Raw genomic sequence first — 26369 nt, 5'->3', positions numbered from 1 at the left:
GATGCTATTCTTAACAAACATCTGCTCTTCCATCTTCTGCTTTCCATCACAAGACTTGAGTTTCGCTGATAGTTGCATGTCTGGTTAAAACTGATGTAAGGGAAAAGCTCTGTATTTCATAACAAACAGTGTACAAAAATATAGGGCAAAGGGCACATGTATACAATCATAAAGCATATAATTATTATGGACACATATAATCATTACTTTGGCCCTCACAGAAGAACAATGAAGAATAGAATAAAAACAGTGAACACAGGATCATTTAAGTGAAAAACACAGTGAAGATCACTGCTTCACTGTTGGGAGATACGCGCAGAACGGTGCGAACAAAATAGTATGTGAAGAACAAAATATATGTGTGAAGAACACATTGAAGAACACGGTGAGCAGTAGAACACATTCAGAAGAAATTTGAGGGAAATATACATCTCAAAATTTTTGCCCTGCTTCTTCCGAGTACGGTAATACCAGACATGTGGATGTCAACTGCTCTTTAGTGGTACAGCGATGTCCAGAACAGAGTTTGTACCATTGGGTTTTTGGAAGGCCAATTTGACTGCAAATGTTTTGTGGTGCCACAGTGTACTTGAAGAGCCCCTGAAGTAACAGTATAATAGAAAACTCCCAAAGATGTCACCATTTAGGAAACTAGAATTTATCTGGGGTTGGGGGTGAGCATTTTAACCCCCAACATGCTGGCCAAAATCTAATGCAACGTAAATGGTGCAGAGTAAAAGATGCATTTTTATCTCAAAAATGTCATTTTAGTGCCTAATATATTGTGCCCAACCCATGCCACTTTAGACAAACATCCCAAAAATCATTCTGCAGGTTTTCCTGAGTACGGCAATACCACATATGTGCCAATAATTGACAGGCTGGGCACACAGCAGGGCTGAGAAGGGAAGGAGCGAAATTTAGCTTTTGCTGCTCCGTTTTTACACGTTTGGATTTAGAGTGCCATGTCATGTTCGCAGGGCCAGTGAGGTACCAATGCAATAGAAGCCACCAAGAAATTATACCAACTACACCCCTCAAAGAATTTATCTTGGGATGTGGTGAGCGTTTTAACCCCCAACATGATGGTCAAAATTTTATGCAAAGTAAATGGTGTATATTAAAAATTGGGTTTTTGTCTCAAAAATGTCTTTTTAGCACCTAATATACAGTGCCTTCAAGTAGTATTCAACCCCCTGCAGATTTAGCAGGTTTGATAAGAAGCAAAAAAGTTAGAGCCTTCAAACTTCAAACAAGAGCAGGATTTATTAACAGAAACATAAATCTTACAAACCAAAAAGTTATGTTGCTCAGTTAAATTTTAATAAATTTTAAACATAAAATTATGGGTCAATTATTATTCAACCCCTCAAATCACCAGAATTCTGTTTGGTTCCCCTAAAGTATTAAGAAGTAGTTCAGGCACAAAGAACAATGAGCTTCACATGTTTGGATTAATTATCTGTTTTTCCAGCCTTTTCTGACTATTTAAGACCCTCCCCAAACTTGTGAACAGCACTTATACATGGTCAACATGGGAAAGACAAAGGAGCATTCCAAGGCCATTAGAGACAAGATCGTGGAGGGTCACAAGGCTGGCAAGGGGTACAAAACCCTTTCCAAGGAGTTGGGCCTACCTGTCTCCACTGTTGGGAGCATCATCCAGAAGTGGAAGGCTTATGGGACAGCTGTTAGCCTTCCACGGCCTGGACAGCCTTTGAAAGTTCCTCCCGTGCCGAGGCCAGGCTTTTCCGAAGAGTCAAGTCTAACCCAAGGACAACAAGGAAAGAGCTCCAGGAACATCTCATGGCAGTGGGGACATTGGTGTCAGTCAATACCATAAGTAACGTACTCCACCGCAATGGTCTCCGTTCCAGACGAGCGCATAAGGTACCTTTACTTTCAAAGTGCCATGTCAAGGCTCGTTTACAGTTTGCTCATGATCACTTGGAGGACTCTGAGACAGACTGGTTCAAGGTTCTCTGGTTTGAGGAGACCAAGATCGAGATCTGTGGTGCCAACCACACACGTGACGTTTGGAGACTGGATGGCACTGCATACGACCCCAAGAATACCATCCCTACAGTCAAGAATGGTGGTGGCACCATCATGCTGTGGGGCTGCTTCTCAGCCAAGGGGCCTGGCCATCTGGTCCGCATCCATGGGAAGATGGATAGCACGGCCTACTTGGAGATTTTGGCCAAGAACCTCCGCTCCTCCATCAAGGATCTTAAGATGCGTCGTCATTTCATCTTCCAACAAGACAACGACCCAAAGCACACAGCCAAGAAAACCAAGGCCTGGTTCAAGAGGGAAAAAATCAAGGTGTTGCAGTGGCCTAGTCAGTCTCCTGACCTTAACCCAATTGAAAACTTGTGGAAGGAGCTCAAGATTAAAGTCCACCTGAGACACCCAAAGAACCTAGATAACTTGGAGAAGATCTGCATGGAAGAGTGGGCCAAGATAACTCCAGAGACCTGTGCAGGCCTGATCAGGTCTTATAAAAGACGATTATTAGCTGTAATTGCAAACAAGGGTTATTCCACAAAATATTAAACCTAGGGGTTGACTAATAATTGACCCACACTTTTATGTTTAAAATTTATTAAAATTTAGCTGAGCAACATAACTTTTTGGTTTGTAAGATTTATGTATCTGTTAATAAATCCTGCTCTTGTTTGAAGTTTGAAGGCTCTAACTTATTTGCTTATCAAACCTGCTAAATCTGCAGGGGGTTGAATACTACTTGTAGGCACTGTACTGTGTCCAACTCATGTCACTTCAGACAAACACCACAAAAATAATTCTTTGGGTTGTTCCGAGTACGGCAATATAACACATGTGCCAAAAATTGACAGGCTGGGCACACAGCAGGCTGAGAAGGGAAGGAGCAAAATTTTGCTTTTGGAGCACACTTGTCACTAGACTGGTGTTGGGGTGCGCCAGTACCAGTACAATAGAAACCCCCAAGTATTGACCCCATTTTCAGGAAAGGGCACCCTTCAAAGAATTTATCTAGGGTTGTATGAACATTTCAACCCCTGAGATGCTGGGTCAAATGTAATACAAAATGATGGGGGCAGTGTAAAAATTGCATTTTTTTCTCAAATGTGCCAAAGTAGGAAGAAATGTATTCAGCCCAACTCATCCCACTGTGGATAAACACCCCAAAAATCATTCAGTGGGTTACTTTGGGTATGGCAATGCCCCATGTGTAGCAATAGTCTACAGGCTGGGGTCACAGCAGGCCGGAGAAGGGACAAGCAAAATCTAGCTTTTGGAGCACCCGTTTCACTTGACTGGTGTTGGGGTGCCCCTGAGGTACCAGTACAATAGAAACCCCTGTGTAGTGACCCCATTTTAGGAAAGAGCAACCCTCAAAGAATTTACTTAGGGTTGTATGAGCATTTTAACCCATAAGATCATGGCTTAAATGTAACACAAATTGAATGGTGTCGAGTAAAATGTGCTTAGCAATTTCTCTAAATTTGTAATTGTAGTGTCAAAAGTATTTTACCCAATTCATGCAACTGGAGGCAAACACCCCAAAAATAATCACGCAGGTTCTCCCGGGTACATGGCAATAATCCACAAGATGGAGACACGGCAGGGCTCGGAAGAGAATGGCATTTAGAGTACCGACATTTACATTTTTTTTGGCACCAAAAAACATTTGTAGATGCCCTCAGGGATCAGTACAGTAGGAACCCCTGAGAACTGACCCTATTTGAAAACTACATCCCTCCATGAATTAATCTAGGGGTGTAGTGAGCATTTTAACCCCACAGGTGGACCCCAAGGATGATGCATAATGCATAGTACAAAATATCTATTATGTCATCTTGTGCCCAGCTCTTGCCACGGGAGACAAACACCCCAAGAATCATGATGCAACCTCTCTCTTGTGCTTGTACCTAGGCACTTCAGCACTACTACGAAAGTGCCTTCTCGGGAGTTCCTCAGAGTCGCTTTATGAGGAAGAGGTGCATAAACAAAATGTCAACACACTCGTCCCCACTAGCAGACTCCATATCGGAGGCCTTATAATTATATACCTCCAAGTCAGTGTATGACTTCTGGGACATGGTGGGGGTAGTACACAACCTACGCAGAACAACGCCTGCCCCTCCACACAACGCCTACTTCTCCACGCTACGCCTGCTCCACCACAGAATGCCTACTCCTCCACAGAACGCCTACTCCCCACACTATTACTACTCCTCCACAGAACACCTACTCCTCCACGCAATGCCTGTTCCACCACAGAAAGCCTGCTCCCCCAGAGAACGCTTACTCCTCCACAGAACGCCTGCTCCTCCACAGAACGCCTGTTCCTCCACAGAACACCTGTTCCTCCACAGAACGCCTACTCCTCCTCGCTACGCCTGCTCCACCACAGAACGCTTGCTCCTCGACAGAACGCTTACTCCTATACGGAACGCCTGCTCCTCCATAGAACGCCTGCTCCACCACAGAACGCCTGCTCCTCCACAGAACACCTGCTCCTCCACAGAACGCCTGCTCCTCCACAGAACGCCTGCTCCTCCACAGAACGCCTACTCCCCCACGCAACATCTGCTCCTCCACACTATGTCTGTTCCCCCCCGCTGCTACTACTCCTCCACAGAACACCTACTCCCCCACACAAAGCCTACTCCTCCACGCTACGCCTGCTCCACGACAGAACGCCTGCTCCACGACAGAACGCCTGCTCCACGACAGAACGCTTACTCCTCCACAGAACGCCTACTCCTCCACAGAACGCTTACTCCTCCAGAGAACGCGTACTCCTCCACGCTATGCCTGCTCCTCTACAGAACGTTTACTCCTCCACAGAACGCTTGCTCCTCCACAGAATGCTTGCTCCACCACAGAATGCTTGCTCCACCACAGAATGCCTGCTCCACCACAGAACGCCTACTCCTCCACGCTACGACTGCTCCACCACAGAACGCCCGCTCCTCCATGTTACGCCTGCTCCTCCACGCTACTCCTGCTGCCATGCCATGCAAGTAGCGTTTGCATCCGATATATCGGACGCTGAGCGTTATGTCACTGCACTCAGCGTCCGATATATCGGTTGCAGAGTGTGAACAGGTTAATTATTTTTGTGTGTGAGTGTGTTTTAACTTTATGTCCCCCATGAGGTCATAAAAGACCCCTGGGGGACATTTTCACTTTTTTTTACAAATTTTACCGTGTAACTGAAGCATTGATGCAGGGAGGATCGGAGAAGAGAGAAGTGGTAACGATCCGCATCTCCCTTCTCTCTAGGGTCTCCAGGTGCCTCTGACACCCGGAGACCGGGTCCTGCTCCCGCGATTAGCTAAAGTCAGCGGGTGAGCGGAGTTAATATATTTAGCATTTATTTATCAAATAAGGTGAATTTGGTAAACATTTTTAAAAAATTAGCTATTTTCAATATTCAAAATATTCTGTTTTTCAAACTGGTTACTACCCAAATTAGTTACTAACTAACATTAACCATATCTTAGCTTTGTGTTGGTGTCATTTTAGAAGTGTCTTTTATTCAAAGCAGCAGGTAGGAAGCTTGTTATCCCTTTAATTATTTTTCACAACTTCAAACAAAATGAAGGTTTGATTTGGAATTCAATAATATTTATCATTAATACATTCATTTAGCCCTAAAATTAACGCATATAAACTGAATAAAAGAAAATGCATCTAGGAATATATTGTGCAGTTTCTTCCGACTAAGAGGACATATGTGGACATATGTAAACCACTGGGCACATAGCGGCACGGAAGGGAAGGAGCCATTTGGGCAGGATAGTTTTCAGGAGCCATGATGTGTTTGTAGATCCCCTGGAGCAACGTTCACATGTGGCATTTTGGTTGTGTTTTAAAACACAATCCAAAGGCTTCACCTGCAATCACATGTTGAGGTAAGACTGCATTTACTTGGCGTTCAGGTAATGTGTTGGAAACACAATGTAACCAAAACAAACAAACGTGATCATGTGCATAATTTTTTCCAGGACCAACTGATGTTTTCATTGCTACCATTGGGAGTCCCCTGCCTTTGCAGGTATGAAGATCTCGGGGTCAACTCTCTTAGGGGTTTAACAGTCTAGATCAGAACTCAGTCTGTTCCGGACTGCTAGAGCAGGGGCCCGGATGTTGTAGGACAAGCCTAGCCCAAGGCCCTAGTGACCGACAGAGACATTCAGGGAGATAGGGGGGAGAGGAGCTGCTGTCTATCTGACTTTCTCCTCTTTATCTATATTGCACCTCCTATTTAGAAAAAAATAGCAGCCCTTCGGTCCATGTATCAGAATAGCCTTTTTCATGCTTGAAACGTGGCAGCTTAGTTCACCTTATGCCTGACCGGAGTGCTGATATTTATTTTACATATATTTCCAATACTTTTATTTTGGGGCCTCACTGTGTGTAAAAGCGGCCTGATGGTTGGGGGTTATGAATAACCTACACACTCCGCATATGACTTCACACAAACACATTGTGAGGCCTAGTTTATACTCAGAGGTTATGTCATGACAAATTCTACACTTTTTCCGCCTTTCTGACATGAATGTAGACGTTTGCCCTACATTTTTTTCAGCTTCTGCTCCTAATACGAGACATCATGCTGCTTATTTCCACAAGTTAACAAACCCTCCAATAGAGAAGACAATCTTCCACTGAAGTAAATGTCAAATCCTGTGTTGCACTGACCCTCAGCACTCCTCTCCTGCTTATGACAACACTCAGTCAGTGTAAGCACACACTCCAGCACTTTCACTCGGCTGGTGTCAGGTGTGGTGACCGCAGTCCTGTCAGGGAAGGCCTCGCCTCTCCTGGTGACTCAGACGTGTGTGGCCCGGGGAGCAGGCAGCAGAGCCCGGGAAGGGCGGGTCACACGGACGTCACAGGAGCCTGAGGAGGAGGGAGAGGCCCCGGAGTGATAATAGAGGGGGAGGAGGCGGCGCTCACACACCGGTCCATGTGTACATGTCCACACAGGGGGAGGGACGCTGGAGCTGGAGAGCCTGGGAGTCAGGGCCACACGCGATCTGCACAGGTTACTTCCTGGGATCCGGGGAGGGGTGACCCGCGGGCACAGGGTCATTGTCTGCTCCGGAGGTATTGGGACCTGACTCTCGGGAGTTTGGAAACTTGTGCTGCATACATCTGGATGGTGACCGTACAAAGTGCTCGCAAGTGACTGGCACTCGGGCTACCTGCAGCGGGGGACAATAGTCACGCTGGGCCGCTGGTTCGGGCTGTCCTCGGGGATGTTCCATTGCATCCCCCTGTGGCGGTGTAACCGTCATGTGGAGTTTATGGACAAGAGACACTGCTCCCTGCTGGCAGTGCCCGACGAGATCTACAGGTACAGCCGGAGTCTGGAGGAGCTGCTCCTGGATGCCAACCAGCTGAGGGAGCTGCCCAGGGTGAGCAATGCACAGGAAGTACACAGGGGCTGGAGCTGGCATTAGCCGCTGCCATGTTGTAGGGTGTGTGGGAAACCTGGACCTCTGTGTGGTTCTGGGGCCGTGTCTTGAAACCCAAAAAGTTAGTACTTTTGTAAATACCCCTGTGGCATTATGGCACTGAAAATAAGAGTGTCTTGTAGATGGCTGCCACCGATTCCCAATATACAGCCAGAGATTGGGTGAATTGTAGACTATGCCAACCATCCAGATTAAATAGACATCTGGGAGGAGCTACTCTCACCCTACCAGTTTATCAGCTGGGATCTCCTCAGAATGCTCCTTCCAGATGTTCACGTTTCTTATTCTGGAACCACATAAACCTTTGGAGGAGGTTTCTCTTTTCCAAATACCTGTCAGGAAAATCTTTGTTCCCGCAGTAGAAATGTATTCCAGGACTTGTCACAGGTCCACCTATTGAATAGCCTCCGGTTCATCCAGTTCATCTGTGCTGATGTTGAGACATCACATTATATTTCCTTCCTCCAAAGCAGCACACAGAAAATCCATGGTTTGTGGCACATATCATTTTATTATCAAGGAGTTGTACGTGTAATTTGGCGTGAAAACATAATTATTGCGACCATATCTCTATAGACGCCATTAGTGAGTAACTGCTTGACTTCTGGTGTGACATGATTATGCCACTGACATTCCGCACCAGAGCCACAACTTGCGCCCCAGGCCTGAAACTGAAATCTGCTTAGCACCATGCATGCTCTTTTCTATGGCTTGGTCTAGGGGGGTTACATCCTGATCCGGAGTCAGGTGTTCATGTAATAGCATTTGGGTATAACCAGTGACTCTGCTGTCAGAACTTGTTTTGAGTGGTGGGGGAGGGGCGGTACTTTTCTGCTCCTGTGTTGTCAGTTCTATGTGTGTTTAGTAATTCCAGTAGATTGAAGTGACAGATATGTCTCAGCCTGACGTGACTTGTACACTTCTTCCGCCGTCGCGGCACTTGTTTGCTTAGGTTTAACTATTTTTGTTATTTTTCCCACCAATCTTGGTCACAGACTGAGACTTGACAGTAGAGTTGCACTCTTACATGAGAGAAAGATAACCTTGGTTCCCATCCACTTACTGCTCTCCACAGTGTCATTGTCACTTTGAGTTACACCAGTTATCAGTGTCTGTGCTGGTGCTCTGTTAAAGGTCTCAGGCTCTCAGTATTTGGATATACCTGCACTGTATTATGTGGATTCAAACCACCTCAGAAAAGAAGCCTTTTGTTGAATGTAGAGAAACCTCATCCGAAAAAGATATAATTTTTTTTTTTTTCGGAAGTGCTTTTGGCTATTGGCAGCCATTCCATTAGAATCCAGTGTTTTGTTAGCTTAGGTAAGGTTTGTGAGTGCTTTTTGATCTAGAGAAGAATATTTTTCCCGGGGCAGATATATTATAATATATTTGCTATAAATATCTGGGTTTTAACCATTTGGTTGTTATAATTAAAGTATTATCTACTTGTATAATGTCATCGGTAGAGCACTTGGGACTTGTTCAAATCTGGTTTCTGTGGAGAATTTAACATGCGGTCACACAAAAGCAGAGGATAACACACCAGAAGAAGAGTGAAGAAATCAGGCGATACCTCTTTACCAGGTATACATCTGAAGAAGTCCTAATATTTTCTCATGGGGATCTGCAATTAGGGCAGGCCCTGTCGCAACGTGCAGTTTTCTTCATTGATAGGCCTGAAATAGCAGGAGTGATAAGATGTGGCTAATCTTAGCTGTCACTCTTATCTACCCCCCATTGTTTACATGCCGGCTTCTGTATGTGTACCGGCACAAAAATGACAGAAAGGTAGGAAGGGGCATAAATTGTTCTGTATATCCTATTATTTAATTTTGTAGCATTCTGTCTACACTTAAACTTTACATTTGTATCATTGTTGCCTTCCTCGTGGAATTCGTGATTGATGTGTATCACTGTCTTAGTGAGGACATGTAGTGTCCAAGAGACATTATCAGACATGAAACTTTTTACACACTTGTACTCACTTCTGGCAAAATATTATTTTGTGGCCTATTAAAGACGAAGCTGCTGCTGAATTTTCATGACTGAATGTCATGTGCATGGTCGTGCCGTGTGGTCCTTGTAGACTAGAAATCCCCTGGTAATAGGGAAGGGGGAGTAAAAACTTTGTGTTCCCAGGTGTAGGCTTTGATTCTTATTGGGTGGCAGGAAGAGCACCCACAGGAGATTGATCAAAATGTTACTGATCTGTTGTTTGAATCCTCATTGTGACATCGTGTATCACCATATGAATTTTGTACTACTAAAGAATTGCGCAATGTGTTTAGGGATAAGGCTGTCTGCAAATGTAGCGTTTTAAGCACAGATTTGTCATGCCACAAGTCCGCAGCCTAAACAAGTAGCAGTTTAGTGTATGGGATTGATAACAATCCCATAGTTACACACATTGCTGAAAAAAAAAAAACCAGGAACTAAGTGATTAACTGAATGCCCTGGATCTTCGAACAGAAATCAATCTGAAATAAGCTTCGCCTTTTAGGGGTACAAGCCTTTCCCTTACAGGGGTTAGTAGCCCCCATAGCACTTGCCTTAAATTGAATGCAAAATCTGCTTGTAGCCGCATAGTTTACCTTTTATGAAGTAGAAGCGTATCAATAGGTAAAATCCAGAAAAAATCCCTGAGAGAATGAGAATTGTTTTTAAAATCTGTAGTGTGACATTAGGTTAAAGCCAGTTATATGAATTGTACTGCATTCTGGTACAGTGCTGTGGGAACCAAAAAAATGCTGTTCCAATAGAGGATTTCCTTCAGAAAAATAATTGAGCCTCACTCCCTGTTCTCTAAGTAGAAGGCCCATCTGTAAATGTTGTGTTGTTGTAAGTACATCTTAAGCCATACGAACGTAATGGGGACCGATATCGGGCTGCACCCCTCACGGTATGGTGAGCAACCTTTCTTCCACCGCACCGTGACTGCACAGAAAAATATAGGGCATGTCCTATATTTAGCTATGCTATGGTGCTAGCCACTCGCTTCTCTATGGAGAGGGGAGAGGTGTCCTCTTTTCAGGGCAAGAATACGTTTGTGTCCAAGTAACCTTACGGGGACATGCTTATCTACGTCCCTCAATAATACCCGTAGCCCAACTTGGGCTCACATCGTTAAACCTGGTACAGATATGCCAACAGTGAACATGCCCTATAAAGCTTCATGTCTGGGGGAAGTATGTGCGACCGTACATATGTCCCCCATAGACGGCTGAGGTGCCCAGGGTCGGTGCGGTTAGTTTACCGTTCTGAGCCATGGCTGCCAAAAAATAGAGCATGCTCTATTTTCTGCTGTATCGTTGACTGTTCTACTAATTTCTATGGAGAGGGGCAGGGGTGAGCAGCAGTGACGAAGAACCTTTTAAAGACCCATAACACACTTGTTAAATTGCAAAGTGCCAATACTCCCTTACTCCCACAGTTTTCAATGCAATTGGTGCAAGCAGGACACCACTTCTTACTGTTGAAAGAAGGAGGGGAGATTTGTTTGCCATAGGTTTGCCAAGTCTGCCCTTTAAGATCCAGTTGTAGTTCTCCTATACCAGTGGTGGCGAACCTATGGCACTGGTGCCAGAGGTGGCACTCAGAGCCCTTTCTGTGGGCACTCAGGCCATCACCCCAGGACAGAGTTCACCAAACAGGACCAAATCCACCAAATCTTTCTGCAATCCCAGGCAACTTGGAGAGAAGCTATAATGAAAGTCTGAATTTGCCCTCCTTCTTTCAACTGTATTGGTGGCCTCAGGCAGCCAATACAGTTGAAAGATAAGGAAGAACAGGTAGCAGTAAGTTACTGCTTAAAATGCCACGTTGGCACTTAACAGTAAATAAATTAATTTTGGTTGTAGTTGGGGCACTCTGTCTCTAAAAGGTTCTCCATCACTGTCCTATACTTTATATCTATATAGATCTAAACTGCACCAAAACATGAAGTAGCAATCCTAAAGCCTTAAATTTACATGGTGGGTGCTGGTGCTGTGATTTATAAATTGCATTAAAGTCCCCCTATATATGGAAATCTTCCAATTTCGTCATGTACTGATTTGGCTATCTCTGTGCAGCGCTGCAGAATCTGTGTGCGCTATATAAAGGAATTATTACCCAAGATGACTGCAGTGTCATTGCTCAGTATAGATGGCATTGTGCTTCCACATTTTTACATAGAACTGTTAAAGAAACCTAATTCTTCTCTCAAGAATGGACATGTCTCTGGTATGTGATGTAACTCTACCTCTCCTGTAGCCTTTGTCCTGTTATCCAAAGCCAGAGAAAAGAATTTGACCGGCCATGTTACATTCCCCCAGTGATTTTCAGAAAATATTCCAGCAAGTTGTTTCCTTGTTTAGAGCCTTTAAATATTCTTTTTAGCCCAGGAAATTCTTTGCTAGAATTAGTTTAACAATGATGCTTATCTTACAAGGGTAAGCTTGTTCTGGTTTCTGCAAATAAAGGTGTTTCTGTGCCTATTGAAAAGCTTCCTTGGTTTTCAGTTTACCTTCTGTATCACTGCTTCAAGATGTCTAAGATCTCTTCACTGAGGACCTTCGTTGTTTAGTTCCACTGGAAGAATATCTGTTCTGGTCATTTGAAAGGTAAACGGCATGTAACATGTGACTGTACTGTACTATACACATGAATGTCGCATAACCAGGACAGGTAAATGGCCACTAGAAGTACCCAATGGGAACGCAATTTTTCTGAGAAAAAAGTATTGAAGACCTGTTTGTAGGGTAAAGATGTTGTTATTGCTATCCACTATCCTGTGGATAGGGAATCTGATAAGCAGGGACCTCACTCGAGCATTAAACAGACCCCTGCAGCAGGCGATCAAGTGGTTTCTTTTCTCAATGAATGAAGCCCCAAATCGAGCACATGCCCTGTCACTCCATTCACTGTTAGTGTTAAAGATGGCCAAATACTATGCTCTGTAATTTGTGGTGCTCCCCTGTGGGACACGTGTACGACCTGCTTCTCCATCAATTATTGAGAATGGAACATCTGTGGTGGTCTTTTCTGATGATCGGTGGAAGTACCAGCAGTTTTAGATTGGTAATTTAATTCCTGTGGATAACAAAACTTGGGACGACCCCTTCTACAGCGCTGCTGCTGCTTCCCAGGTTTGACTATGCATCCTTTTAGTCTGCCGGTCGTAAGCTGAATGCATTGCAGCTTTCATGCCTCTGTTTGTTTATTTTTTTTTAAGAAGCCCCTACTGACCACAAATGTTGTTGTGTTTTTCTTATTTGGTTTTGCTTACGTTTACAAATTTTGTAGAATAAAACCTGATGTAGGGAAAATAAATCTATAATTTTTGCATTCCCATTTTCCAAGTGATCCATATGGCTAGTTGAGGGCTTGTTTTTTTAGGGGCCATGTTGTTTTACTTTTTATTGTAGTTTATGTGGGGCAAGATGGGGTAAATGTTTTTGGTGGGTTTTTAATAAAATTCAATGAAGAGCACTATTAGCCAAACTCCAGTGCCATGATGTTAATGCCCTGAACCAACCAACAAACAAACCTGCTGCTTTTATAGCACTGATCATCAGTTTTTTTCATTGAAGCTGAATGAGCAGGCTGTCCACTGAACACAGCATTCAAAAGGTAAAACTTCTACTATCTCTGTTATTACAAAAGCTGAACATGTGTGATAACTCCAGAAAGGGGACAAGTGTCTATTCTGGCAGAAGCTGTAAATAGTGTGGGTAAAAGTTCTAATTCATGCGATGTGACAATTCTTATAATTCTCTAACTTAATTTAGTCAAAGGTCTGAATTCGCCATTTGTGGCCAGCTCTGGAATCTCCCCATTGACCTAAAATGTATTGTTAATTTACTCTTCATATCCGTGCGGAGAGTCTGACCTCCACAAAGCTGATATTGATCACCTATATTCGCGTCAGGCTGTCTATATTCAATTTCCAGGTAACCCTTTCAAGGTCTACCTCTTGTATGTGTCTATTGACACACATGTATACAGGCAGTCCCCGGGTTATGTACAAAATAGCTTCTTTATGTTTGTAATTAAGTTGATTTTGTATGTAAGTCAGAACTGTATATTTATAATTGTGACCCCGGTCAAAATTTTATTTGGTCTCTGTTGCAATTGGACTTTAAAAATGTTTGTCTGTCATAAGGACCAGGATTAACAATAAATCTTCATTACAAACACCTTAGATAACAGTTATAACTGTTAAGAGTAGCCTAAGGCTAAAGTACAGTAAATGACCAACATCCAGAGGTCAGTTTGTAACTAGGGGTCGTCTGTAAGTCCGGTGTTCTTAAGTAGGGGACCACCTGTACTATGTATTACATTTTCTTCTACAGCATTTTACATTTTATTGATTGGTTAGTTTTTAATTTGTTGGAACTATTATAAGCAGATTTCAGACTGACATCACTTTCATATTCATTCCATCCATAATAGAGGGTGCTTTTCTGTTCTCTTCTTGTCAGTCTATAAACATAGCTGAATGGATTTTGAGGAGTTTAGATTTATTTATTGGAGTTAAACACGTCCTAATGCTTAGATTGGTAATCTTCTTTACATACAGAATTTTAAGTATGGTATTCTTCTTCTATACAGCCAATGTATTCACCATTGTAGAGCACACCCATTGATGGGTAGATTGGTCATTTTAGAAAACAATATATTGTGCAATATAAGGAAGAATATAATCTTTAATCATTTCCAATAAACATGTACTTGTGAAATCAAAGAAAAGCCATGGGTGTGTTCTTTGTTTGAAGGTGTTTCACTTTCTGGCTTTACAGAAACAATTACATAACTCATTTAGAACAGGTAGAACGGAAATATCCAGTGGAATCTGCTGAAGTTCAGGGCTTGTTGCACACCATATACGTGCTTTTTATAGAACCAGTTACGTTTACAATGGTGTTTGATCTGTAGTCGGCTGGTTGTAGAGCAGGACAGAGGTTGCACAATTTTTTTTATTTTTATTTTTTGTCTGGCAGAGTTAAAAATCTCCTAAGTGTTTCTGAGGAGTATTTTTAGTTGAGTATGAAATCTGTAGTAACATGACTTATCTATTCAGTATATTACCAGCATCTCTGAGTGCCATCCGTTTATTTTAAAGTATGGCACACAGCAGCATTAATGTAATATTTCTTCTACATCTCTTATGAATGGCAATGATTATCAATCTGCAGATTTAAAGGAAATCTACCACCAGGATGAAGGATTGTATACCCAGCACACTGACATACTGGTGAGTGCCCCGTCTGGCAGCTTCTGCTTTTCTTTTAGTTTCTTAGGACCTTTCTTTTAGTTTCCTTAGGCTCCAGACTCTATAGATGTCAATGGAGCTTGAAGCCCCAAAGGCTCATCTGCATAATTATTAAAACCTCTTTTTATTAAAAACAAAGGCATATGAAGCTACAAGAAGAGCAGCTTCTGCCAGAGGGGGCACACACCAGTATGTCAGTATACTTGGTTTACAATCCTTCATCCTGGTGGTAGATTTCCTTTAAGATATGCAGTGGATCTGAATGTATTTAACGCTGAATATGCATTGCATTTTGTATAAATCCTATGACTTTGGCCTTGTGCATATGACTTTGTAATGGACATATTTCTTTCCATTGGGTTCACTCATGGTTAGGTGCGCTGAGACAACTGCCCATTCCACAGAAGATATAGCAGGTCCTATTTTTGCATTCCAGGCAGTCCCTACCAATTGATATTGGTGGTAGAAGTGCTTACCCACTGATGTCAGATGGCTCACAAACAGTGGATCGCCACATACATAATCCTGTCTGATCAGCAGCCTCTCACAGATCTGTCACCTCACTGTAGTGTTCAGCCAGCATGTCCACAGTCCCTTGGCTGATCTCTCTTAAGTTCAGGTGACCAAACATGTCTCTGGCACTGCCCTAGTTTCCCAGCTGTGCAGCATGTATGTTCCTGCATTCGGAGGTTTAGGCTATCTACACCTATGATAACCCGACAGCATGATGCCTGGGAGAGGGCAGGGAGGTGCTTCGTCCTTGTACTGCTTACATTTTTGACGTGCTATAGATTATCCTTTTAAATTTAAGGTGTGCTATGATGTTCATGTTCAGTCTTCTCTATATCACTGCTCGAATAGACATAACTGACAATTACCATGGATTAAAGCGGACAACCCACTAGCAAGCTTAAAATAAACAAAATGAAATGAATATAAAGATAAAAAGTTTAAAGGTTGCATGTATGTATGTATGTATGTATGTATGTTTGTTTCTTTCTTAAAAACTACTGTTCCTTCTGATTTTATCGTTTGTCAAGTCTTGAAGGAAATCTGCCATCAAAATCAAGAATTATAAACTAGGAACACTTGCTCATAGATCCAGTCTGAAGTACTGTGGGGGATATTACCAGAGCTCCTCCATACTCTAGCATCAGATAATGTTACACTGTATCCCCCTTCACTGTACTGTCTCAGAACTTCTCCCTTCCTCTGCCTGTTTTAATCTCACACAGTAGGAAAGTCCTCCTGCACAGTGTAACAGCCTGCGATTTCTGAGCATGGAGGGGCTCTGATAACAGCCCAGAAACCGTTCTTGGTCATTGATAACAAATGTAAGAAGATTACCATAGTCATATACAGATGATGGTGAACAATCTTGATTTTCAAAATTGTATAATCAAGCCAGCGATCAACCAACAAAGGAATGTGGATTGACTTGCTTTGTTTATTTGCAGAAATCTGCTTGTGTGAAAAGTATTAAAGGACACCTGTCATCAGGTCTCTGCCACTAGTCCTGTCACCACTACCTGTTGGAGCAGCTCACATGGATTCCATCCCAGCCTTTATCTAGTTATTTCATACATTAATCATTATAAAATCATCTATTCTTTATTATGTAAATGAGGCTAGTCACATGGTCAGAGGCTGTGATGTCACCCATGTTGCCCCTCCCCTCTCCTCCCCCTGCTCATGTCTGTGTGTAATGTATAGTAAAGCATTGCTAGTGTGTGTGCTGCATCGGCTGACATGCTGTATCCTCCTAATACACATGTGAGACACAGGCATCAGCTACATAAGTACCTGACATGTTCTGCTATAACATTGCTGCAGCCTGGAGCTGCTGTATCTCTCCTATACACACACAGACTGCAGGGGCCGCCAGCACCAGGAAGCACATCATTATACAGGCTGTCAGTTAAGCACTGGGGGTGTGGCTGTACCTCCCACTCATGAATAAGGTGGACAGCTTGAATATGCTAATGACTCATTGGACATTTCACAGGTCATTTGCATACAGCTTTAGGACCTCATTGCTTAAGTTTACAGGCATGTAGAGGGATAATGAAGGGATAGAAGCAATGCTCTCTAATGGCAGTTTGTGAAAATATATTTAGTTTAAGGGTTATTTTGCATGACGGGTTCTCTTTAAGTGAGTTATTTTTGCAACCAGTGAAACTGCACAACATATTACAAAACTATACTGTCTAAAATAACTTTACATATTGTCTGTTTAGCATCCAAACTGTTTCCAATTAGGAGAAATCTACCTGGATTGTTGTTTGTGGTAGATGAAGGAATATAATCTGGAGTTTATGACTACACTCCTTATTGCATTACTCTTTATTGTGGAATTTCTCATTTAGAGCTCCCATTGGCATTCGCCTCTGGCTTGAATAGAATGGCTTACATATTAAGCAGTGTAAGATGTGACTTTACAAATTAATTTCAAAATAACCAGACGTTTTCCGTGATCTGTAATAAAAATAGACTTCTATTACCAGGGGCAAAGTTCCATCTGTTGTTTTAATTTGAATACATCTCCTTTTTTCTTTCTATTAACAAATTGGATAATTCCTTTAATCGAAAGGCTAAACCTTCTCGCTGAAGTTTCTTCTTTTCAACTAAATTCTTTCTCCTCTCTACTGCCAATAGTTGCTGTCCGTGATTTATCTAGATTTTGTCATCTTTTCTTTGTTTTGTCAAAATATACGAGTTTTGTGGAGTTTCACTTTTAGTTATCGTAACAAACAAGCCTTTTTTCATTGTAAGCCCAGATGGTGAATGTCCCCAGGTATTCATACAAAGTGAAGCAGTATAAGAAGGTCTATGTTCAGGAGAAGTTATGGATGTAAATGAAGTGGTTTTGGTGAACAAGCCTATTTTCTGGGAAAAAAAGAAAGGCCTCCAAAAACATTGTACCAAGATTGCATCGATTCGAGGTGCTGTTCCAAGCTGATGTTGGCCATAAATGGCTTGCTGGAGACAAGAATAGACAAAGTTATCTGGTTTTAAGGTGTTCCTGTGCTGTACATGAGATGTAAACTCGAGTTTATTTGATCATATACATGATTAAATTGTTACAAGCTGAGAAAAGACCTTTTGGTGCAATTATACTATTATGGTAAGAAATATATTAAGTTGCTAGCTTTCTTGTCACTTGGAGTGGAGGCCAGGAATATAGCATGTGATGTCTATATTTGTAATGAAATAGATGGAGATGTGAGATATATGAAGTAATGTTGTAACCTCTTTGGGTTATCTGACCATTAAACGTCCATGCGCTAATGATTTATAGAAGTGTCTGGCAGTAGAGTGCAGATTAATCTCTGCCTCCTGTTCCCTTGCACATCAGCAGGACATCTGTCACATGCAATAATCCGTGCATCAATTGACTTCTTTTTTTCCATTAAGCCTGCCTTATCCCAGATGGTTGAGTGAGCCTCTGCAGTATTGGATGAGTTAATAAATGTATTGATTTCAGTGTGTGTGTCTATCAGTTCTCATTATTTATGTACCTCTTCATGATGAAGGGAGGGCTCTGTCTCACTTAAGCTTGCCCATTAGTGACTGATACGCTTTAACAAATCCCTGCCTTGTAACCCGTTCACTTGCCTGTTTGAGTGTGGTTTGTATAGCGTATATTGGGCTATTATCGTGTTGTAAAACTACTTATTTGATGTTCCTCAATAATGGATTTTTGGAACCAGCTTATGGCTAATGTGGGCTTCTTTATGGGCAGGAAAGAAATGAATCAGCCATTCCTTTGCTGCACTGGTGGGCTACACAAGAATGATGGCAGTCTATGGTGTTTTCTCTCCTCACTCCTAAATGGCTAATCTTTATGTAGCTAGCAGAAGCTCTGTTGCTGCATGTCTCTCTTCAGTCCTCCTCATCCCCATTTACCCTGCACAACTTTCTGTGTCTCTCTCTACAACGCAGACTCTTCACTGTCTGCAGATCATTCCTCCCAGTCCCTCTTCTATATTTACTGGTAGCTTCAGATTAGAAAAAGATGCCGTAATCTTTAAAAATAACACAAAATTGTCATCATTATGTGGAATGGGAAATCTAATGTGGAAATGAATGGAAGGTAGACTTATCTTCCCTATTAGGTCTCGTGTGTCTTATTTAAAGCTCAACTGTGAGGCTTTTTTTTTTTTTTAAATTATAAATCCAAAGCTCTTGGGATGTAGAACAACTTTTCCTATTATCTTTGTTACCTGTATCCAGAAGTTTCTTTGCCATCTTCCTTCGTTTAGCTCCGTTCTAAAGTAGCCCCCCTGCATGTGCTGGCAAGTCTTGTCAAACTGAACGAATCTACAACAAATTTACAAAATATACTCCTAGGACTTCTAGGTGGGAAGGGGCTGCTGCTCCCTGCTCACAGGGGATGAAGGAGGGGAAGGTTGTGTATGTGCATAGTAGGGCTGAGTGTGTTCAGGGCTGTGGATACAGTTGTCTCCTACACGGAATGAGGTAAAAGATCTCCCCTGTTCCTTATCAGTCCCTCTGTTTCAGTCTGTGGTTCTGCACAAATTTCTTTCTCTTCACCTTGTTCTGCACCCCATCCCTTGCCTTGTACTTTGCATTTTCTGCACTGTGAAGAGCAGGTATTAACCTAAGTGCTTACATACCACAGACTATAATGTATACTATAACTATTTTACTTGTACTTATTACTTTTCCCATGCTCCTCCATGTGATGGAAGCTGCCAGGCTAGTCACCATAAACATCCTGTATGTGTTCTATGTCTTGTTCAGTGGATTTACTTGTAGGAATAACGCTAGATTTGCTGCTAAATTACTTAATGAGATAACACTGGGTATCATAGGATGTGTGGGCGAAGTGAATTGGACTCTGCTTAAAGGTAGGTACAGGAAGAGGTCAGACTTTGCCCACTTCACCACTGGTGATATTTACTTTAGAAAGTTAAAGCGTAACTGTAAAGTTATAGTGATTTTTACCAAATTATTTTGTGATTTTCCCCTTTTGAAAACAAACGGAACGATAACTACTGTATATACTTGAGTACTAGCCGACCTGAGTATAAGCCAAGACCCCTAATTTTAACAGAAAAAACTGGAAAAACCTATTGTATAAGCCGAGGGTGGGAAATGCATTGGTCACAGCCTCCCAGTATATAGCCAGCCCCCTGTAGTATACAGCCTGCCCAGCCCCTGACCCCTGTAGTATAATTCCATTAGAAGCAAAACCAAAAAACTTTACTTGCCTTCTGACGCCCTAAACCCCCCACCTCCTTGGGCGGGCCCTCTTCTATACCGCGATGCTCTGGCATTGGCTCTGTGTCCCCGTGCGGTCCTTTGCAGGGATCATGACGTCAGCTGCTGCTGACGTCATTGTGTGTGTCGAGCGTCTAACATCACGATCCCTGCGATAGACCATCGCGATATAGAAGAGGACCTGCCGGCCGGAGGGGGGGGGGGGGGGGGGTTCGTCGGTGTGTGTGTGTGTGTGTTTTTTGTTTGGTTTTTTTTCCATGACTCAAGTATAAGCAGAGATTAAGTTTTTCAGCACATTTTTTGTGCTGAAAAACTCAGCTTATATTTGAGTATATACGGTACTTTGTCCTTTTCACCCTTTTCTTTATAAAGTTATGGCATTTTCTGTTCCGAAACGGTTGGTACAAAAATCTTTCTCACTAGAGGTGAAGTGGGCGGAGACTAATATTTCTCAATCCATGCCCTGAAGCTGAGGCCAGTTAGCATGCCCACAGATCTCATGATTCCTTGTGTTCTCTCTAAAAGTAATTAACCCCTTCCCGACATGTGATGTAATAGTACGTCACATGTCGGGTCCCGGTACATTGAGAGGGCTCGCGGGCCGAGCCCTCTCCATAGCCGGTAAGTCTTTGCTGCATATCGCAGCAAAGGCTTACCGGTAACACCCGCGATCGGTGCCGGCACCGATCGCGGGTGTTTTACCGATGGTCGCTGCCGGGAAAGGTGCCGCCGGCTTAAAAAAGACGGCGGCGCGCTGGCGCCGCCATCTTTCCGTGGATTGTCGCTCCCCGTGACGTCATCGGGGAGTGTCGATCCGTCGCCATGGTAGGTTCGGGTCTCACGAAGACCCGAAGCTACTTCGGGTTAACCCATTCATCACAATGTGCTGTCAGCACATTGTAATGTATGAGTAGTAAAATCCACATATACTGCCATACTGTAGTATGGCAGTATATGATAGGATCGTACAGACACCCTAGGGTTAAAGTACCCTAGGGAGTCTGAAAAATAGTAAAAATAAAAAAAAATAAAAAAGTTAAAATAAAAAAATTATAATAAAAAAACCTAAAAATTCAAATCACCCCCCCCCTTTCCCTAGAACTGATACAAATATAAACAGTAAAAATATAAACCTATTAGGTATCACCGCGTCCGAAAATGCCCGATCTATCAAACTATGATAATGGTTTTTCACTGCGATTTAACCCCGTAACGGAAAATCGCGCACAAAATCGAAAATGGCACATTTTTGCCATTTAAAAAAAAATTAAAATTCTATAAAAAGTGATCACAAGGTAGTACAGTCTTAAAAATGATAACTTTGTAAACTTCATCAAAATCCACAAAAAACGGCACCACCCACAGCTCCATACACTAAAGTATGAAAAAGTTATAGCTCCAGCAGATGGCAAAATCCCCCCCAAAAAATTTTGTACAGGAGGTTTTAATTTTTTTAAATGTATGAAAACATTATAAAACCTATACAAATTTGGTATCCCCGTAATCGTACCCACCCAAAGAAAAAAGTAGACATGTCATTTGGGGTGCACAGTGAAATCCATAAAATCCTTTTTTTTTTTTTTTACCAATTTCACTGCATTTGGAATTTTTTTTCCCGCTTCCCAGTACACGGCATGGAATATTAAATACCACCATTTTGAAGTGTAATTTGTTATGCAGAAAATAAGCCATCACACAGCTCTGTACATGAAAAAATAAAAAAGTTACAGATTTTTGAATGTGGGGAGTGAAAAATGAAAACGCAAAATCGAAAAAGGGCTGCGGCGGGAAGAGGTTAAGCAGTAAGTCCCACAATTGGTTTTCCCACAATTAAATCCACAGTACACTGCACATACAGGATGTATATGGCGATCGGCCTGCCAGCTTCCATCGTGTGGAGGAGCAGGGAACATAATAAGTGGAAGAAATCCAAGTACACTAGTTACATGAAGTATCTAGTTTCTGCTGTGTGAGCACTAAGGGTTAATAGGTTATCTGCACAGTGCTGATACTGCTGATGACAAGGTGGAGGAAGGGAGCAGCATGTGGAAAGGACAGAGAGAGAATGTTCTGTAGAATCACAGACTGGGATGGAGGGACTGATGGGGAACAACCATCTTGTACCCCACTTTTCTGTGCAGGAGACCTCTGTCTTGGACACATCCAGCGCTGCTACATACACGTGACCTCCTCCCCTGTGTTTGGGGAGCAGCAGCTCCTCCCCTCCCATGTAAACCAAGAAACAAAGTATAGATTCACAGGACTTGGAGAGGAAGCAGCCATTGCAGCACTACGTAAAATAGCTAGGAAACAACTGCATATAGGTAACAAAGATAATAGGCAAAGTTGTTTTGCATCCCAAGAGCTATTGATTTGATAAAAAAAAACCTTTAAAGTTACTCTTTAAGGGGAAACATATGAGAATTTGGTAAAATCACTATAACCTCGGAGCTATGCTTTAACCCCTTGACTAGTTTTCTGCTTGGTGACCAGACTCGGACCAGATTTTTAGAATCTGGCATGTCACAATGATTGGTTAAGACTTCGGAACGCTTTGACATATCCAGGTGTCCTCTCATTTTTCTAGCATGTTATGAGGCTTAGAATTTTCGGTGGGATTTTTCTTCTTTTCATGAAAATCACCAACACATTTGAAAGGCCTAAATAATAGTAAAACCCCCTAAATTACCCCTCTATAGAAAATGCACCCCTCAATGTATGTAAAACAACTTCTAAATCTATTGAGCCCTTCAGTGTTTCACATGGGTTAAAACAATATGGACCTGCAATTTCATAACAAATTAAATTTCCCCTGACCACAGTAACGTAAAAGTATTATTTTATCTTTATTCTTTGGTTCGCTACAATTAAAGAAACCTTAAAGTGCCTCTATTGTACCTGAAGATAGCCCTTATAAGGGCTAATCCTCACGTCCCTGCAATCTTTTTATAACTTTTTTTTTTTTCCTTTTATGGCAATTTTGTGAAGAGGCTATTGGGGCGTGGAGTAGCTGCGCTGTGTAGCCTGAGCTCCAGCTACTCCACGCCCCAGTAGCCTCTTTAGAAATTTAGCATATTGGAGAAATAAAAGTTAGAAAAAGATTTGCGGGGACTTGAGGATAAGCCCTTAAAAGAGTTATCGGAATGGTGAGTAGTCAGGTTTTTTTTTTTTTCTTGTATACTCGAGTATAAGCCGAGTGGGGAATTTTCAGCACAAAAGTTGTGCTGAAAAACTTGGCTTATACTCAAGTATATATGGTACTTTATTTTGATTTTATATGTAACTCGTGTAATTGGGATTAGGTGATTATAAAAAAAACCTGTAAAAATCACTTTAACTTTTTCACACTTGGTCTTGAACAAGCGTTCATCTGATCACTTGTTCAAGCCCTTACACTTCCATACACTTGACACATGCTGAGTTAGTTACAGCTGGGCTCTGCCAAGAGGCAGAACCCGGCGTGAAGGGGATGCGGCAGCCTCGGTACACACGCCAGACCTGGAGGCTGCGGGGAGTGCACTTACACGCTGCCGGCATGCTTGACTGCGGTGTGTAAGGGATTAAACACCCTGGATTGGAGTTTTTATGATCCCGGGTGTTAGTTCTGGGTCAAAAAAAGTACTTTTTATGGCTGCCGTAAAAACCTTATATGGTGGTCATTAAGGGGTTAATTTAGGCATTGTGCTTTTCTAACTTTGTTACCATTTCCATTTGTGTCCCTGTAGAATCTGCATTGTCCAGTCAGTTCTTTCAGTGTCCACAAGATGCATGGAATATGGAATTTATATTTTTACATTGGCTTTAAAAGAAATCAACCATTGAAAAAAAAAAATGCATAGAAATAGTCACCCACGCTTCTTTTGATTTTGATCACCGCGCTGTCCTTTGCTAAGCTTGACAAGCCAGAATCGCCTAGAAAAGAAAGTTATAATTAGCAGCACAATAGGATAGTGTGCATAGTAGCAATCTCAACTGTATAGCACAGGTTTGTCCTCATGTGAACCAGACCAAGAGTAAGTGGTCTATTCACAATAATTATTATAGTCATTTTATGAAGCAATGCTTTGACCAACTTCCATTTTGGATCCTATAAAATGACACCAGTAAATTGCAGTAACTTTTTTAAATAATTTTTTTTTTTCTTTTTACATTTAGCTGTCACTTTTTGCTTTTGGTCGGTTCTTTATCTTTGGGTGTATATGTACCGTAATTGTACTAGTACCAAGAATGAAATGCCTTTTATATTTCAGTGGCACAAAGATTATGAAGTGCGTACTGTGCAAATAGCCTGACGAACACTCCTCATTAGTTACACAGTTCCCAGGCCCTTCCTGGAAATGTTACCTCTCAGGGAAGCAAATTATTATATAAGACTTCTGGTTGATTTGTATGACGGCACCTTTGGCTGTAGTGCTGAACATGAAGTGTAAGACTTGAGCATGATGATTGGCTGACAGCATTAAATGGAAATTCTGCTATAATGCATGTCTGCCTTCATCCGAAAACATCTGCTTAAATTGCTTGTTAGCCTACTCTTGACTGAAAATTTTTAAATAGCAGCAGCATATTTCAAGACCTTTTACCAAGAATATACTTTTAGTTACATGTTCAAAATGAAAAATATACAAGTAATCCTAGCGCTACGTGTGTGTGTGTTATGTGTGTTGTTTTTTTTTTTTTTTTTTTTTTTTTTTTTTTTTTTTTTTTTTTTAAAGCTTTGGATGCGTTGTGGTCCATGAGTAAAATGTGCATATTATAAATTTGACCCAGTCTCAACACCGTTAAAAACCAAGCACCTTCAGTGACCAGAGAAGAGTGATATGAAAAAACAAAGTTACCTTCAGGGGTCTTTATTAGTGTTAAATCTCTGTAGTGGTTGCAAAGTTTTGATGGTCTAGATTTCGTCCTTAAAGGAAACCTGTCATAATAAACGACTAGGATGTTGACAAGCTGCTCAGCCACTTCTAGATCATGTTTCTTTCATGGTCCAGTGTGGTGCCATCATCCAGAAAATCAACTTTGAAGTGAGATGTAAATTGGTTTAATGAAGTCATGGAGGCGGAGAGTTTAACACTGAAGTCGGCTTATTGATAGTCCTGCATCCAAAGACTTCATTGACCAGCTCTCCTGAAGTCGTGCACATGAAGTCAATTTCATAAGGTGTTCAGAGGCAGGGAGAGCTTGACTTTAGTGTTAAACTCTCCACCTCCCTGTTTTATACAACCAATTAACATATCACTTTAAAGTTCATTTTCCAGATGCTATCCTGGGCCATGAAAGAAACATGATCTGGAAGGTGTTCAGCTGCTTGTCACTCTGGCACTCATGTCCGCTCAGTTGCTTCTTGCTAAATAAAGGCATAAGCTACTCCATTTTGGACCTGTCAAACAGATCTCAACTGGCGTAGTTTTTTTTTTTTTAATTTGAGTTTTCTCCCTATCATCCATACTTTAGATAACTAAGCATCTGTGTAAGAAGTCTTAAAATCTCCCTTGTCTTTTTTTCCACCACATTTCTATATAATTACTAAACTGAACATATCCTAAATGTACAGTAATTCATTACAACTGGTGACACATAAAGAAGGAAATTTAAAGCAATCCAAGCTCGTGGATAAAGAATCCTTAAAAAAAATATATAATATAATAGCTGGGTCATGTGTGACCACTTTTTAGTTGCATTGTGTGTATTCCTCAAATGTAATCTGTGGAAATGGGATACATTTTCTAACATCATCCTGTGTGTATTCCTGACCCTAATAGTAGTGGATGGCTGTATTATGGCTCTTACAGTGTAGCAAGTGTCTAAAATTCTGTAGCATCTTGTGTCGAAGCAGGGGCCTCATCATTATCTTTGTGCTTGGTATGGACTGAGATTATATTCGAGAAATGTTTAATAAAAGGGCTAGTTGTGGTGATGGGAAAATAAGTTGTGTCCTAAGTTTCCACTTACAAATTTAGAGAGAACTAACATAATTTACATAGACTATATATCGATGAAATTAGATCAGTCCTGTAGTAGCATTGAAACTTCTCATTCCTCTATAGAAAAGCTGTTGGCTTCCTGTATGTAAGAAGTCCAGTAAGCCATGGAACTGATACATGTGTCTACTCTAGTAATAGAGGGATTTACATGTGATAACATGATCAACTGTGGAGATGGCATACGGTAAGTAAATATAAGGTTAACACAATTCGCAATTAGGGGAATGTACTTGGATTCATCATATTCCATTTAAGGGCCAAAGGCACCTTGAGATTTTTATGTCTGTTTTTTTTTTCTTTTTTCTTGGCCTGCTGTTCTTCATTTTTGCCATGAATCAGTATAACAAGTCTCACACATTTGCTGAATCAGAAACTTTTCCATTACTTGTTTTCAAGGGCACTTAAACTGTTGTA

The 26369-nt window shown here is 41.8% G+C and overlaps 1 protein-coding gene across 6 annotated transcripts in view; it reads left to right on the top strand.

The window, feature by feature from the left end:
• The first annotated feature begins 6791 nt into the window (after nt 1–6791).
• LRRC1 (leucine rich repeat containing 1) overlaps nt 6792–26369 on the top strand; it is a 165119-nt gene continuing 145541 nt past the window's right edge. Inside the window, exon 1 of one of the 6 annotated variants that reach the window (XM_072142281.1) lies at nt 6792–7415. In XM_072142281.1, the coding sequence (XP_071998382.1) occupies nt 7257–7415 (159 nt within the window). In that variant the 5' untranslated portion in view covers nt 6792–7256. The remainder of the gene's footprint in view (nt 7416–26369) is intronic. The other 5 variants (XM_072142280.1, XM_072142282.1, XM_072142285.1 and 2 more) reach the window with 5 other exon arrangements.

Source organism: Engystomops pustulosus, chromosome 3 (assembly GCF_040894005.1).
Source record: "Engystomops pustulosus chromosome 3, aEngPut4.maternal, whole genome shotgun sequence".
NCBI classification, from domain to species: Eukaryota; Metazoa; Chordata; class Amphibia; order Anura; family Leptodactylidae; genus Engystomops; species Engystomops pustulosus.
This window is presented reverse-complemented; position numbering and strand designations above follow the sequence as displayed.